Below are 13,974 nucleotides of genomic sequence, written 5' to 3'. Positions count from 1 at the left end.
GCCCGTGACCATTTCAAGCTATTTCTGCATGACAAGTTTACGTGCATGTTTGCGAAACCCATATGTCCTGTGCAGTGCCCCAATCGATAAATTTTTTGCAATCATGATTTTCGACGTGAATAAATAAATAAATACATACATACATACATATATATATATATATAAGTGGATTAATTTTAAACGTGAAGGTTAAAAATATAAATCCTGTTTAAATTTCAAAACAGAATCGAAATCCATTTGTAATTATCTATTTAAAAGGAAATGTTTATTTATTTATTTTTTCTGAAGGATGCACCCCTTGTCGACCTCGTGAAATCACAGGGAAAAGGGCTCTATGTTGTCAACTGGTCAATAAATATTTATATCTCAGATAAACATTATGCGTGGAAATTTCTCACCAAAATTAAAAACATAAAAAGGAAAAGCAGAAACTAATCTCTAGACTTTCTTATTTTATTTTATTTTACATACTGATTTTAAATTCATAAAAAAAAATCTGAAATAACAAAAGAAACCAGGTAAAATAAATATATATTTATATCCCAGATTAAAAAATATTGAATAAGGGTATGTTTAGGAATGTAGTAGAATCCTTATAATATTTTTTTTCTTAAGAAAATATTAAAATAATATATTTTTTATTTTAAAAAAATTATTTTTGATGTTAACATATTAAAACAATAAAAATAATTTAACCACAATGTTAAGCCTAGCCTAAGCCAAGTTCAGACCGAGCAATGAAACTCTGAAAAAGGCAGACTTCGCAGGATCTTAAAAAATTGATAATATTTTGTAATAATTTGTAAGATTTTTTTTTAAAAAAAAAGAAAGAAAGAAAGGGAGACTGCAAGAGTCTTCAAGAGGTTGGGAGATTTATAAGAGAGATGTTATGATTGGGAGCTTGTTTGTTTTTATATCTTAAAAATATTTTTTAAAAAATAAATTTTATTTATTTTTTGAGCTTTAATTTAATTTTTTTAATTTTAAATTATTTTGATATATTAATATTAAAAATAATTTTTAAATTTTTTTAAATTGCCTGCTTGGTCGCTTGGCTCTTGTCCAGCCCCTTTTACCACCTCCTCAATTGTTAAAAACAGCGTCACGTGTTTTCGACGAGCCTCGCATAAGTAAAAACAGCGTCACGTGTTTTTGACGAGCCCTGCATAAGTAAACTGACCGTCATTTGTATCTCTTGGCGTTATTTCTCGCGGAGCAGCTATTATCAAACCCCGAATCGGTCCAACTAGATCATTTACCGACATGGTATCCGAGCTGGCTAGGTTTTGTTAGGAAAAAACTAAGTCCGCTAATAAAGTTACAGTAACCCGAGACATATTTTATTTATTTATTATGATAGTATAATTATTATTTTGTCTTTGAAAAGAAAAGGCAATGAAATAAGTTTTAGAGGTTATATTGTCTTTTCACCAAGGTATAACGTGTTTGATATAATAACATGGGGTTGTAATTGTCACATTATTAATGCACAGTGCAATTACAAATCTAGCCTTGAAATGAATAATTCCAGAGATTTTGACTTGAGGAGTTTTTATCTTTTTATTTTTAAGAATAATGCAATTACTTTCAAATTTTTAAAAACAAAATCAATATACATAGTTTTGTAGTCATTTTACCCTGTTGTGTTATAGATTTGGACGTTATTTACTGTATTATTAAATATAATTTTTTTATATAAAAAGTTTTGCATCCACCTGTTTGTCTGATTTTGTTTTTTTCTTTTTCAAAGTGATTATATATATATTGGTGATTTGCCCATCATTATTTTTTTATTTCATTTTTTTTTATTTTTTAATCATTTAATTATCTATGAAATTACAATTTTTTTTCAAATTCACATGTGTTGTTGTTTTTTATCTTTCAAATTTAATTCTTATTACTCTAATTACTATTTATTTTACTTATGTTCATTTTTATTTATTTTTTCGAGTTTCGTTATCCTTGTATTGTTTTTATAAAATTTTATCCCAGTTTTCTTATTTGTTTTTTTAATAATAATTTTTCATTAATCTCATCCTTCAAAATTAAATTGATTGATAATTAGCCTTCAAAATTTTATAAGTTGTAATTTTTAGATATTAGACAAGGTCTATGAGATTAGTTGGATATTGTTTTTTAAGATGATATTTTCTTGTTTTTATTTTTATTTCTTTTATTGTTTTGTTCTTTTATGATTTATTTTTTTTCATAAATTTAATATTCAAAATTAAATTTATTGATAATTGAGCTTCTTGATAACCCGGGTTAAGGATTTCATTGGTTGTAAATTTTAAAAATTAGACCATGCTTAAAGTTTCGTTCAGGTTTGCTTATTTTTTTTTTCATTTTTTAAACTAATGTTTTCATATCTTTTTGTCATTTATCTAGTTTTTTTTTATTGTATTAAGCTAACTCTGAGTAATTTTTTAATCTATAAATAATCTACTAAATTAAAATATTTTTTAATTTTATCTTATATAATTGTTTTTTTTAATTTGGTATACATTCTTTTAATTTCTATTCATGTTGTATGAGATCATTTTTATTTTTCAAATTTCACTCTCTTTGGATTTTTTATCTAAAATTTAATCCTTATTTTTTTTTATTTTTTTGGTGTTTATAAGTTTTTTTATTAATATTTATTAATAATTATATATTTTAAAATTAAATTGATTTAAAATTTAACTTTTTTTTATTGAATAAAAGTTCATAATTTAACGAGTTGTAAATTTTAAATATTAATAAAGTTTAAGAGACTCATTTAAATTTCTATATTTTTGTTTAAACTGAATGTTTTTTATGACTTTGCGATTTACTTTCTATTATGTTATTCCTCTATTTTATAATTTAATTATACTTATATTATTTTTTTATGTTTTTATGCTAATATTTTATTTATATATATAAAAAATTAATACAGTATACAATGAAACGCGAGCAACAAATATAATTTTAAACTAGATAGAGAGTTAATCTCGTCAAAGGAGTAAAACTTTATTTGATTTTTTTACTCCAAAACAAACAGTTTCAACTCTTTTTTTTCTTGTAAAATATACATTTTTGGAATCGATCCGAGTTTATCTTCACAGCTCGAATCCAGGACCTGTTGACTTCGGGCCACCCTCGAGTTTAAAATAATGCAAAAGCAACCCCTGAAAAAAAGGTGTCAAAAGTTAAAACTGCGGTCTGGGTTGTACTGCCAGTGTCTCGACCTTTTTGTAGCTTCTAGTTAAATGATTTTTAGGTCCAAACGTAGCCCTTCACAAACTGCCCTTCTTTTTTTTTTTTTTTGTATTTTACGTTGCCTCTTAAGAATTATTGTTTGACTTTCCCGGTTATAAATCCATGAAATCATGGTGTTAGCTGACGGGTCAACTCACAGAAAGAACGAAAAATGAGCTTATCATGGGCCTAGAAGTCTGATGTTGACTTCAAACCAAGCATGATCTTCATCCAAATTGATGGATTAACAATCACAACAGCAGCAATTTAATAAATCTCAATCGAACAGTACCACCTAATCATGATACGGTGATTGCTTCTGCTTCTTCTTCTTATTTTATCCCAAAATATATAAAATAAATATTTTTTTATTTTTTAAATTTTATTTCTAATACCCATATATCAAAATAATAAAAAAATTAATTTAAAAAATTAATTAAAATTTTCTAAAACTCAATTTCTACATCAAAATCGAGCAAGTAGATGCTTAGCGCTACCTCCCTGGATAAAAAGTTGTTATATGGCCTGGCATGGAGCGAGAGTTTAGACCCTCGCGGATCGAGCGGGGAGTGCGACTGCTAGTCCTCTTATTTTAAAATTATATTATGGAATCTACGATAAAGAATATTTTTAAGTAGGTAAGTTATCACTTCCAGCGAATTCATGGAAATATCTCGCGTATTGATCTATTATTATATTCGAGAAAATTAATGAATATTTTTAAACACTGCCTTCAAAATTAAAATTGATAAAGAATTGTTTTCATTATTGTCCAGGCATTTTAGGTTTTCTCCACCACCCGCTGCCCAAGCTTGATTGCTGTAATGCCATGTATTCGTAGTTATTATTTATTATTTATTACACTGCAAACTACCTGACACATGAACACTTGTGCAAATGACAAGATCACGATAGATGATTTTCAAATTTCAACATTTTTAATCTTTATAGTTAAATAAAAATCTCTCTCTCATATATATATGGTTTAATATCATTTGAAAGGAAATATAAATCCTTTTCTAGTCGGTTATAATAAAAAAAATACCATAATTCCTCCAAAAAAGAGTTTCAAAACATAGTATGATAGCAAATCACAATCTAATCACAAAATAGATTCAAAATATCAAAATTAAAATACCATCTTATATAAATTAAAAATTAAAAATTATCACTGATCAATTAAATAACAATTAATATATTATATTTTGCAACTATTACAGCCATAAAGTGAAAAACATTACAAAGACAAGTGGATCGAAGTTGAGGCCACTTCATAAATTTAAATTCCAAAAGTGAATTTTCCAAAAAATTGAACATTAATTCTGTGAACCAGGCTCTAACTTATCCAAATAATGCCAATTTAATACAGTAATTAAGAGTTTTTTTATTTTTTTTAAATTTATTTTTAACATTAGTATATTAAAACAATTTAAAAAAATTAAAATTTAATAAAAAAATATTTCAACCACATCCCAAAATATGTACTGAATATCTGTCCCATTTAATAGTTTCAATTGTCAGATGTTGGGATCACACATTAATGTTGTTAGAAAGTAATTTTCCTGGTCCCAAAAAAGAACAGGTTAATTAGCTTGCAAGTACAACAATACTCCTGCAATAAAAGGCAAGCAGATACGAAAATTCTCTAACTAATAAATATATATATATATATATATATGTATGTATGTATATATATATATATGTATGTATGTAACAGGAATACGTAAGACTGAAGGACTTAAAAAGCCTATCAAAGCACGTGACCACGAGGATCGTATTTCATACTTAAAAATTTAAAATTAACACATCGTATGTTAAGAAAAAAGAATTCTCGTATTATACTGTCTTAAGGAAAAATAATTGCAATCAAGATAAATAAAGAAAATAATAACCAGAGCAATAACTAGAAAAGGGAAAAAAAGAAGAGAGAAAATATCCATCGCAGAGCAGCGAGAAAGTGAAACGACTGAGAGAGAAAGAGAATAGAAAATGGAAGTTTGGTGTTGATGAGAAGGAAAGAAGAAGGAACAAGCAAATCAAAGCAGCTCCGTAACAACTAAAAAAGAAGAGGTTTTTTTTGGTTTTTGTTTTAATTTCTCGGAGGAGAGAGAAGAATGCTGGAAACAACGAAGCTGATCGATCCGCGATCTGGCAGTGAATAACTTGGAGCATTAAATGCGTTTAGATCTAGAAAAGAAAGCGTTCCTGGGGGTGTAATTTGTCATTTAATCTTGGAATTTGAGATCTTCGTTGAAGAATTTTTTACTTGAACATATATATATATTTTGGTTTCTGGTAAGTGAAGTTGCTCTGCTGCTGTTGCTGTTGCTACTTGCTGAGTTGGCCACTCCTCTTTGCTGCTTTCAAACGGTGAGTTTTTAATCTTTTTTCAATTCGGTGAGAGGTGGTTAGAAGTTGAGTTTGAGGTGAATTGGGGGGTTTTGAGCGCGATGGAGTGTAGTATCAGTGTGCTGGGATCATGATGGAAAGGAATCTAGGGTTTTGATATTGTATTGCGAGATGAAGGATTCTGCTTGCTTGTTATTTTCATAGGGTTGTTGAGCTACTTCATTTTTAATGCTGCATTTGCTTCAATTAATGTGATGGTATACGCTGTGCTGTAGGTTTGTCTTTGAAGATTTGGGGTTAAATTGCATGCGTGGGAATTGGTTGGCTTTGCTTCGGGTTGCTAGAAGTGGTCTTAATTTAATTCAGTTAAACTAGAATTGAAGCTTCATTTTTCGGAAGAAAAGGTGTTTTGGTTAATTTATTAGTTTGGTTTTGTCGTTGGATACCGGTTTATGGGAAATTTGGTTGGAAAAACGGTTATCTTGGTTTTAGTGCCGAGGAGAGGTTGAAGTGATTAGTTTGGAAGTTTAATCATAGTGGAGGAGATGCCGCCTTCTCCGGCTTTGAGATATTCTCCTGGGAGAGAGCCAAGAGCAGAAAATCATAAGCGAGGGCGTAGCCTTGAAGGTGGATTGCTCTTCAAAGAGAAAGATGAGGATCTTGCTCTGTTCAATGAAATGCAGTCTAGAGAAAGAGAGAATTTCTTGCTTCAGTCAGCTGATGACTTTGAAGACTCATTCTGTAATTGTCCATGCAAGCTCCATTCTTTCATTTGGTTTATTTATTGCATTATCTATCCTTTCCTGAATATAAATATTTCTATGTTTCTTCTGGCTAATGGTGTTGCATGCTCCGTTGATGAATTAAATTGTTTTATGCAGCCACAAAGTTGAGATACTTTTCGGACTTAAAACTTGGAGTTTCCATCCCTGTTCGAGGAGAGAATAGTGAACTTCTTAATGTAGATGGGGAGAAGAATGACTATGACTGGTGGGTTATGGTTTCCTATTTGGAAACATTTTACGACACCTTGTTAATTTTTGTTTCTCTAGTGAACACAATATTTAATTTTTTGACGAGGAGAAACTTGTTTTTAGGCCACAGTCTACTTGTTCTAGCGTGTCCAATTTATCATAGTTAAAAAAATCAAGTTTTGAGGTATACAAGCTAAATTTACCATGTTTAACAAGTCAAGTTTCTAAATGTCAAGCTAATAGCGCCACCAGTTGGTTGATTAATTCACAAAGACAAGCTGAAATTGATCATTTTATAATAATTAATATCACATTTTTTATTTTGCATCTTGCTTTTAAGCTGGTAGGAGAGTTCTTAGCTGCTCTTGGTTTTGATGAATTGCTTGGTCTTAATAATTTTGTAGGTTATTAACTCCTCCTGAGACCCCGCTTTTTCCTTCTTTGGATGATGAACCCCCACCAGTTAATGTTGCATCCAGGGGCAGACCTCGTAGTCAACCCATTTCCATATCGAGATCTTCAACGGTAAGTCGTTGACTGCTTTTATGGAATACAATTTATTGCCCAAAGGTTTAGGATAAAGAATAAAATTATATCCATAATTTCCTGTAATTGAGATATGTGCATCCATGTGTAGATGGAGAAGAGTCACAGGAGCAGTAGGGGCAGTGCAAGTCCAAATCGCTTAAGCCCTTCCCCACGTTCTGGTAATAGTACATTTCAGTCGAGAGGAAGGCCATCGTCGGCATCTTATTCTAGTCCAACTCCTAGTCAAAGGGCTTCCACTCCGTCACGTAGACCATCTCCTCCTCCGAGTAAAGCCTCAACAGCTGCTCCACGGTCTTCTACTCCAACTCCAAGGAGGATGAGCACAGGATCGGGGGCAAGGGGAACTTCCCCCATAAGGACAGGTAGAGGGAACTCTGCCTCACCAAAAATAAGGGCATGGCAGTCAAATATTCCTGGTTTCTCCTCTGAAGCACCACCAAATCTTCGCACTTCTCTGGCAGATCGGCCAGCATCATATGTAAGGGGTTCCTCTCCAGCATCCAGAAATAGTAGGGACTCGAGCTCAAAATTTGGCAGGCAATCAATGTCTCCAGCCTCTAGAAGTGTCAGTTCATCACAGAGTCATGATAGAGACCGAATTAGCTCACACAGCAAAGGTTCCGTGGCATCATCTGGTGATGATGATGTGGACTCTCTACAATCCACTTATGTGGGTAGCTTAGACCACTTAGCTTCGAAGAGAACTGGTGGCTTTCCTAATAATAGAGCTCCTGCGTTTTCAAAGAACTCAACTAGAGTATTTTCCCCAAGTTCTGCTCCAAAAAAATCCTTTGACAGTGCTCTTCGTCAAATGGTATGGCAGTGTCTACTGCACTTAACCACTCTCTTCTCTGTTAAATATTTACTGTGATAAAGTTTTGCTAGTATCCCTACAATAGTCACTTTCTAGAGTTAGGCTTTACACAGATCCCTGTCATACTTCAGATATTAAGGTGAGCTTCCATGTACAAATTAGTTTATTGACAATTTTGATAACTTTTATCACCACCATAAGTCCTTTTATTTATTGTCCTGATACTAAAATCAAAAGCTTCCACAGATATATAAACATAGCCAAAATTGTCATGAACACCATTCTCCGACCTACCTCAAGAACTTAAAACTTTAAGATCGTTTTTAGTACTCAACCCTACCATCAATAACTAATTCATTTCTAATGCCTGCAATTGTGTGGGAAGTCATCATAATTCCTAAAAACTTATGGGGTTTTAGCCAAACCAATCCTACAGTAGATCACCCTTCCACCTGCATCCTCCCCCGTCCATAAAACAAAAGAAAAGGTGAAATGGATGTTGAATAAAATGGATCTTCTATAAACTTACCCAAAGAAATAAAAAATATATATGCTCAACTGTGACAATGAAATTGTATCAGAAGGGAAAGGCATCGTGAATTGTTATCATGTCCTTTTTTACTTTGATAGTTTGGCAAAAAATTTCTTCACTTGTATTTCTTTGGTAACCACAGCCATTATAACAAGAATATTATATCTTTTTTACTTAATTTGAACTTTAAATACATTAACACATTTTTTTAGTGTTTAGCTTCCTTGCAGCTCTGAAATAAATGCTTTTCAGTTGGTTGATCTTTTCCGTTTCGATAAAATGGCATGCATTTTTTTGTTTGTATGCTCTGAGCGTATGTGCTTCAATTATGCATTTTCCAGTTTGATATTTGTTTATTGATTAAAATCATGCAATTAGTTAAACTTTTTTGTTGTGGTCATGCTGTCACATCATTTCTGGAATAATGCAGGTCTAAAGTGTCCGGTTTGAAAAAAAAAAGTTTATTTATGGAACTGTCCATGAAACCCTAAGTAGTTTATATTTATTCTGTGAAAAACGAGGAATTCTTGCATTTACTTTCCTCTATAGTGTATTCATAGTTTTTCAGAAGTCTTGGTGTGCAGATCACTTGTTTGATAAATATTTTTGTGTAGGATCATCGGAAAAGTCCTCAGAACATGTTCAGACCACTTCTATCCAGTGTCCCCAGCACCACCTTCTATGGTGGAAAAGCAAGTTCTGCACATCGCCCTTTGATGTCGAGGAACTCTTCTGTAACAACCAGCAGTAATGCGAGTTCTGATCAAGGTACCAGCATTGCTCCTGATACCGAGGGAGGTGACCACCACCAGGAAGATATGGCAACTGAAAGTGGTAAGGTACTGTATCCTGATGCTCAGGAAGGGGTTTTTGCCTTTGATAAGGCGGATGCATTAAATAAAGATGCCGGGCATGATACAGACAATGGCCTTCACTTTCAGCTGCATGACTTGGAAAGAGACCCCTCAATTGAATACGAACCTGGTGGTTATGAGGAGGGCAGGCACCATCATGTGGAAATCAGCTCTGCTTCTGACACTTTATGTTTCAAGGCTGATTTGTCAGAAGTTGACAGTCTAGAAAAAACAAGAGTTTGTTCTAAATGTGGTTGCAGGTATAGCTTTATTGAGACTCTGGAAAAGGATGTCAATCTTTGTCCTGATTGCGACAATCTTGTAGGCGCTGCCACTCCAGACACAGAAATAGTAGCCATTGACAGCATCCCAGTGCTGTCTCTTAATATTTCTGAGGAACACCAGCCATCCGATGAGCTAAATATCCTGATGGCTGTACCTGAATTACAGCCACAAGTTAATGATATGGAATCACAATTTGTTGAAATGGTTGATGCAAGGGTTTCCCTGCCTGAAGACAGAGTTAAGCAAGACGAGACTTCATACCATGACCAAAACCGTATTTATTCCCGAGAAAGTTCTCTCACGAGGTCTTTGATGGAAGGAAGTGAACATAATACTATTAAGCAAGGCGAGACTTCATACCATGAGCAAAACCATATTTATTGCCGAGAAAGTTCACTCACGAGGTCTTTGTTGGAAGGAAGTGAACATAGCACTGCTGGCCATCATGAAACAGGACAGCCACTTCCTGGTTATAGCCTTCCTAGCGGAGATGCTGGAGATCAGCAATTGCCTCGTTCAAATAACTATCCAAGTTTGAAGGCTGGTGTTTCAGAAGGTGCTGGGATTTCTGTATTGCTCAAAAGGTCTAGCAGTAGCAAAGGGCCTGTTGTTCAAGGCAGGACTTTAATTGCCTCAACCATTACTTATGATGATTTGTCGTGTGCAAGAGACAGTGCAAACAGTTTTAGAAGTTCCATTGGGCATGGTAGTACATCAGCATCATCCTCCGTTGATTTCAGCACCAGCAGACAAGTTGAAACACGTGTTCAACGGCAGTTAAGTGGCAGGAAATCAGACATGGAGAACTACAGATATGACCTAAGCTCAAGACCTCAAAGCACTGCATCATCTTTTTCTGGAACTTTAAATGATGGTCACCAAACTCTAGGTCTTGCAACAAACACGCATGAAGAAAATGTCGAGGTTTCTGTTGGCAATATAAAATATGATGGTTTGGTGGAAACACCTTTAGCTTTTCAAAGGATATTGCTGGCTTCAGAAAATAAAGAAATGGATGCTTCTTGTATGTTTTCTACTGATGCAGCAGTTCCTGAAGAAGATTTGTTTGAGCAAAAGGACAGTAATAGAAAAACTGATGTATCTTCCTCAGATTTGCCAAGTCATACAGTTGGGATTCAGTTGGAGGAGAATTCAGCACCATCAAATCATGGCAACTTTTCGTTATATGAAAATGGAGAAGATTTGCCGAACAATGCAGGGGATGTCTCAGATGTAGAAGCATCAGCTCTTCCTCCAGATTGTTCTGTTGTTACAGAACAAAACATGCTAAACACCAGTCTTGACAGATTGAATGTTGCTGAGATTCCTTCCCATAGTCGTTTGGCTTCAATATCAGAAATAGAAGTTGAGAACAATTGTCATGGTACTGGCTCAGAGAATGATGATATATCGACAAATTCAAGGAGCACCTTAAGTGAAGTTCAGGACCATCCAGTCCCAACACCTTCAGATAACGAAACACCTGCTTCTGTTTTGGAACACAACATGCCAGATCATGCAGATAGCATAATAGGTATGTTTAATCCTGGGTTATGATTTGTGTTGATTACATGCTTGCAGGTTTGAACACAATTGACTGAAACATGGCTCCATTTTTTATTTTTTTTTGCTTTTGACAGTCTGATTTAAACATTTTTTTCAATGGTTTATTTTCCATTTAGAATAATGAGTAAAGTTCTGCAGTGTGTAAAAGTAATGTTAGTAGCAATTCCTGTGTTTACAAAATGATTTTCCAGTTTCCATATGCTTGCCACATATTTTAATCTAATGCTAACTTTGAGATTGGTGTAGCATGTTTTGGTTTGATTCTCTAACAATGTTTTAACTTCTGGCAGAGGAGTCAACTGTTATGGTAGACTGTCAGGTAGGGAGCAAGGCAAGAAGCCTAACCCTTGAAGAAGCAACAGATACAATACTTTTCTGTAGCTCCATTGTTCATGATCTGGCCTACCAGGCTGCAACTACAGCCATTGAAAAGGAAAGTTCAGTCCCATTAGAAGGTTCTTGGCCAACTGTTACAATTCTTGGAAAATCCACAGCTGACAGAAAGGATCCACGTGGGAGACCTGCTGGAAAACGCACTTCAAAATCCCTAAAAGTTAGGCAAAAGCGGGCAGGAGTAGATCCAAAACATTCTGCCAACAAGACCGAGAATGATGAGAATGCCACAGAATCTATGGTGCGTAATGTTGGGCTCCCGAACGAGATGGACATTATGAAGCCTCCTAAGTTGGAATCCAAGTGCAATTGCACGATAATGTGAAACCCTCCGAAGATGGACAATATGAAGCCTCCGAAGTTGGAATCCAAGTGCAATTGCACAGTAATGTGGAAGTCTTTCATTCACTCTGTGTGACTGCTTTCTCCAGCCACATGGAGAGATGCCAAGTGCTTGTATGCTAATAGTATTGTGTTTGAAGGGCTGTATGGACTGTTGCAAATTCATTTTATGTTGATTCCAATTTATTTGTAAGAAGCACCACCATGTGGTGGTGACGTAAATGTAAAGTTTTTATTGTCATTAGGCGCAAGGCATTGGAGATTTGTGTTTGCTCTGCTCCAGGTGCCATATTCTTGTTAGTTATCCCGTCCGATTCAAGTGCTCCGGTAGAAAAGGTGTGAATTATCCCCCAAGTGTTCATATTTGTTATGATTTTTTTAAAATACAGCTTGATTTTTGTTCAATGGCTCATCTATGGTGGCATTTCGTAAAATTAGAGCAGGTATATGATACTGTTGAGAAACTCTATTACATTGCTGTAAAATTTTATGACCACACAACAAGAAAAAAGAAAAAGAAAGGAAATTTCACCACCAGCAAGCTAAAGAATGTAAAGTAATGAAGCAATCATTCAAGCGCGTTGCATCACACATCGGACCTCACAAACATGTTCGTTCCATCTGAGCTAAACCGATACACTAGGATTTGCAGAAGCAAATTCAAGCAGCTCCTTGTTGGATTCGAACAAGGCCATGTCTTCTGGACTCAAGCTTACACACGCTTCTATTCCATCACCATCCCTTGTGTCGATCAAACACATGACATTTTTCAGCTCTATAGTGAGAACATTACTCAACCATGTTGGTTTTCCCCATCCGAAATCAGCATCATAAAGTTCAAATCTACACCAACTGGTGCAGTTATAGTAGTCAATATCTTTGCTCATGGCCATCTTTCCAAACTCTGCTACCGTCTTGCAAATTGCTAACGAAGTATCGTCCCCTTGGGTTATTTTAGCATAATTTTCACCAAACTCTATAAGATCTTTCCTTATACGGCTCACTATACCTTGCAATTCTAAATCATCATGATCCTCCATCCGCGCTGATATACTACCTACGTAGTTCCCACCGTAGTTGTCTGGTAAGGTTGGCACAAGCCTCTTCCGAATATTCACGCCAAGAGACAACACAGATTTTCTAGGAACCCCCAAGTTTGATCTTGATGCGCTCATCGCACATTTCCAGATCAACGCTGTTACAGATTCCACCCGTGTTGGATCTGGCACGCTTGCACTGATGGCTTTAGCCTTGAGCGCCGTAATTTTGGGAGCTTCAAACACAAACCTTTTCATTACAGACTCTCCTTGAATCAAATCTACTGGAAGCATTGAAATTGGTAAATCCATTTGTGGGAAAATAGAAGCACCCATGAACACTGGACTGATCACCACCTCAGTACTCGACCTGCGGGCGGTTGCAGCCCAGCACTTGATGAATGATGTTAGAGTGGCTGCATCTGCAACCTTGTGAGAAAGATTCACCCCAATTGCCAAGCCACCACAATCAAAGAAACTAGCTTGGACAAGTAATTGATTATCCCTGGCCGTGGCCGCTTCACTTATATCTGCAGGCAGGAGTTGTTTTAGCACTTTAGTATCCGGCTTTTTGAGAATATCAGAGAGAATACAATGGATTCGAGCCTCAATATATTCAGCCCCATGGTCATCACATTCAATGGACGAATTGTCTTTGAGTCTGCCTGCGAATGGATAAAAATGAGTCAAGGCTTCAGACAGTGAGGTCTTTAGTAGCAGTGACCTTTCCGTGGCTTTGGCAAGGTGATCTGTGTCGTTTCCATTCCTGGGGTAAAATAGCAGCAGTGGAATGTGACCTACTGGCATGATCTGGTCCAGAAGAGAGAGCTTGAGACTTCTTAAGTCAAAGGGCGTTGGAGAGGATGGCTTGATGGTTTCTCTCTGCATGATCTCGATTCTCAGAGGCACAGACATGATGGATAATCCTGCCATCTATTTTCCAGTCTGGTTAACAGATAAGTCCTCAATCCAGACTTGTGTGCAGTAATTAACATAACAACTCCCCTGGTAAGAACGGAGTGATAGCAACGAAAGCAACTAATCGAACTAAACAGAC

The 13,974-nt window shown here is 35.0% G+C and overlaps 2 protein-coding genes across 4 annotated transcripts; one reads left to right on the top strand and one right to left on the bottom strand.

Moving 5' to 3' along the window:
* Positions 1-5,065: 5,065 nt before the first annotated feature.
* On the top strand, positions 5,066-12,226 carry LOC105137499 (uncharacterized). 3 transcript variants are annotated; one of them, XM_011043261.1, is made up of 8 exons: positions 5,066-5,592; positions 5,847-6,324; positions 6,453-6,561; positions 6,950-7,070; positions 7,183-7,908; positions 9,055-9,907; positions 10,007-11,113; positions 11,436-12,226. In XM_011043261.1, exons 2-8 carry the CDS (start codon positions 6,117-6,119, stop codon positions 11,861-11,863), a joined length of 3,552 nt encoding a protein of 1,183 aa, XP_011041563.1. In that variant the 5' UTR covers positions 5,066-5,592; positions 5,847-6,116; the 3' UTR covers positions 11,864-12,226. The 3 variants fall into 3 exon arrangements, with proteins under 3 accessions (XP_011041563.1, XP_011041561.1, XP_011041562.1); XM_011043259.1 differs by having other exon boundaries at positions 5,067-5,592; positions 9,055-11,113; XM_011043260.1 differs by having other exon boundaries at positions 5,068-5,592; positions 5,847-6,312; positions 9,055-11,113.
* Positions 12,227-12,314: 88 nt separating this feature from the next.
* Positions 12,315-13,974, bottom strand: LOC105137496 (BAHD acyltransferase At5g47980-like). Its single transcript, XM_011043257.1, has one exon. The coding sequence runs from the start codon at positions 13,848-13,850 to the stop codon at positions 12,507-12,509; it is 1,344 nt and encodes a 447-aa protein (XP_011041559.1). The 5' UTR covers positions 13,851-13,974; the 3' UTR covers positions 12,315-12,506.

This window comes from Populus euphratica, unplaced genomic scaffold (genome assembly GCF_000495115.2).
Source record: "Populus euphratica unplaced genomic scaffold, PopEup_1.0 scaffold81.1, whole genome shotgun sequence".
Lineage (NCBI taxonomy): Eukaryota > Viridiplantae > Streptophyta > Magnoliopsida > Malpighiales > Salicaceae > Populus > Populus euphratica.
Note: the sequence above shows the minus strand (reverse complement) of the source record. Positions and strands in the feature narration are given on the sequence as shown.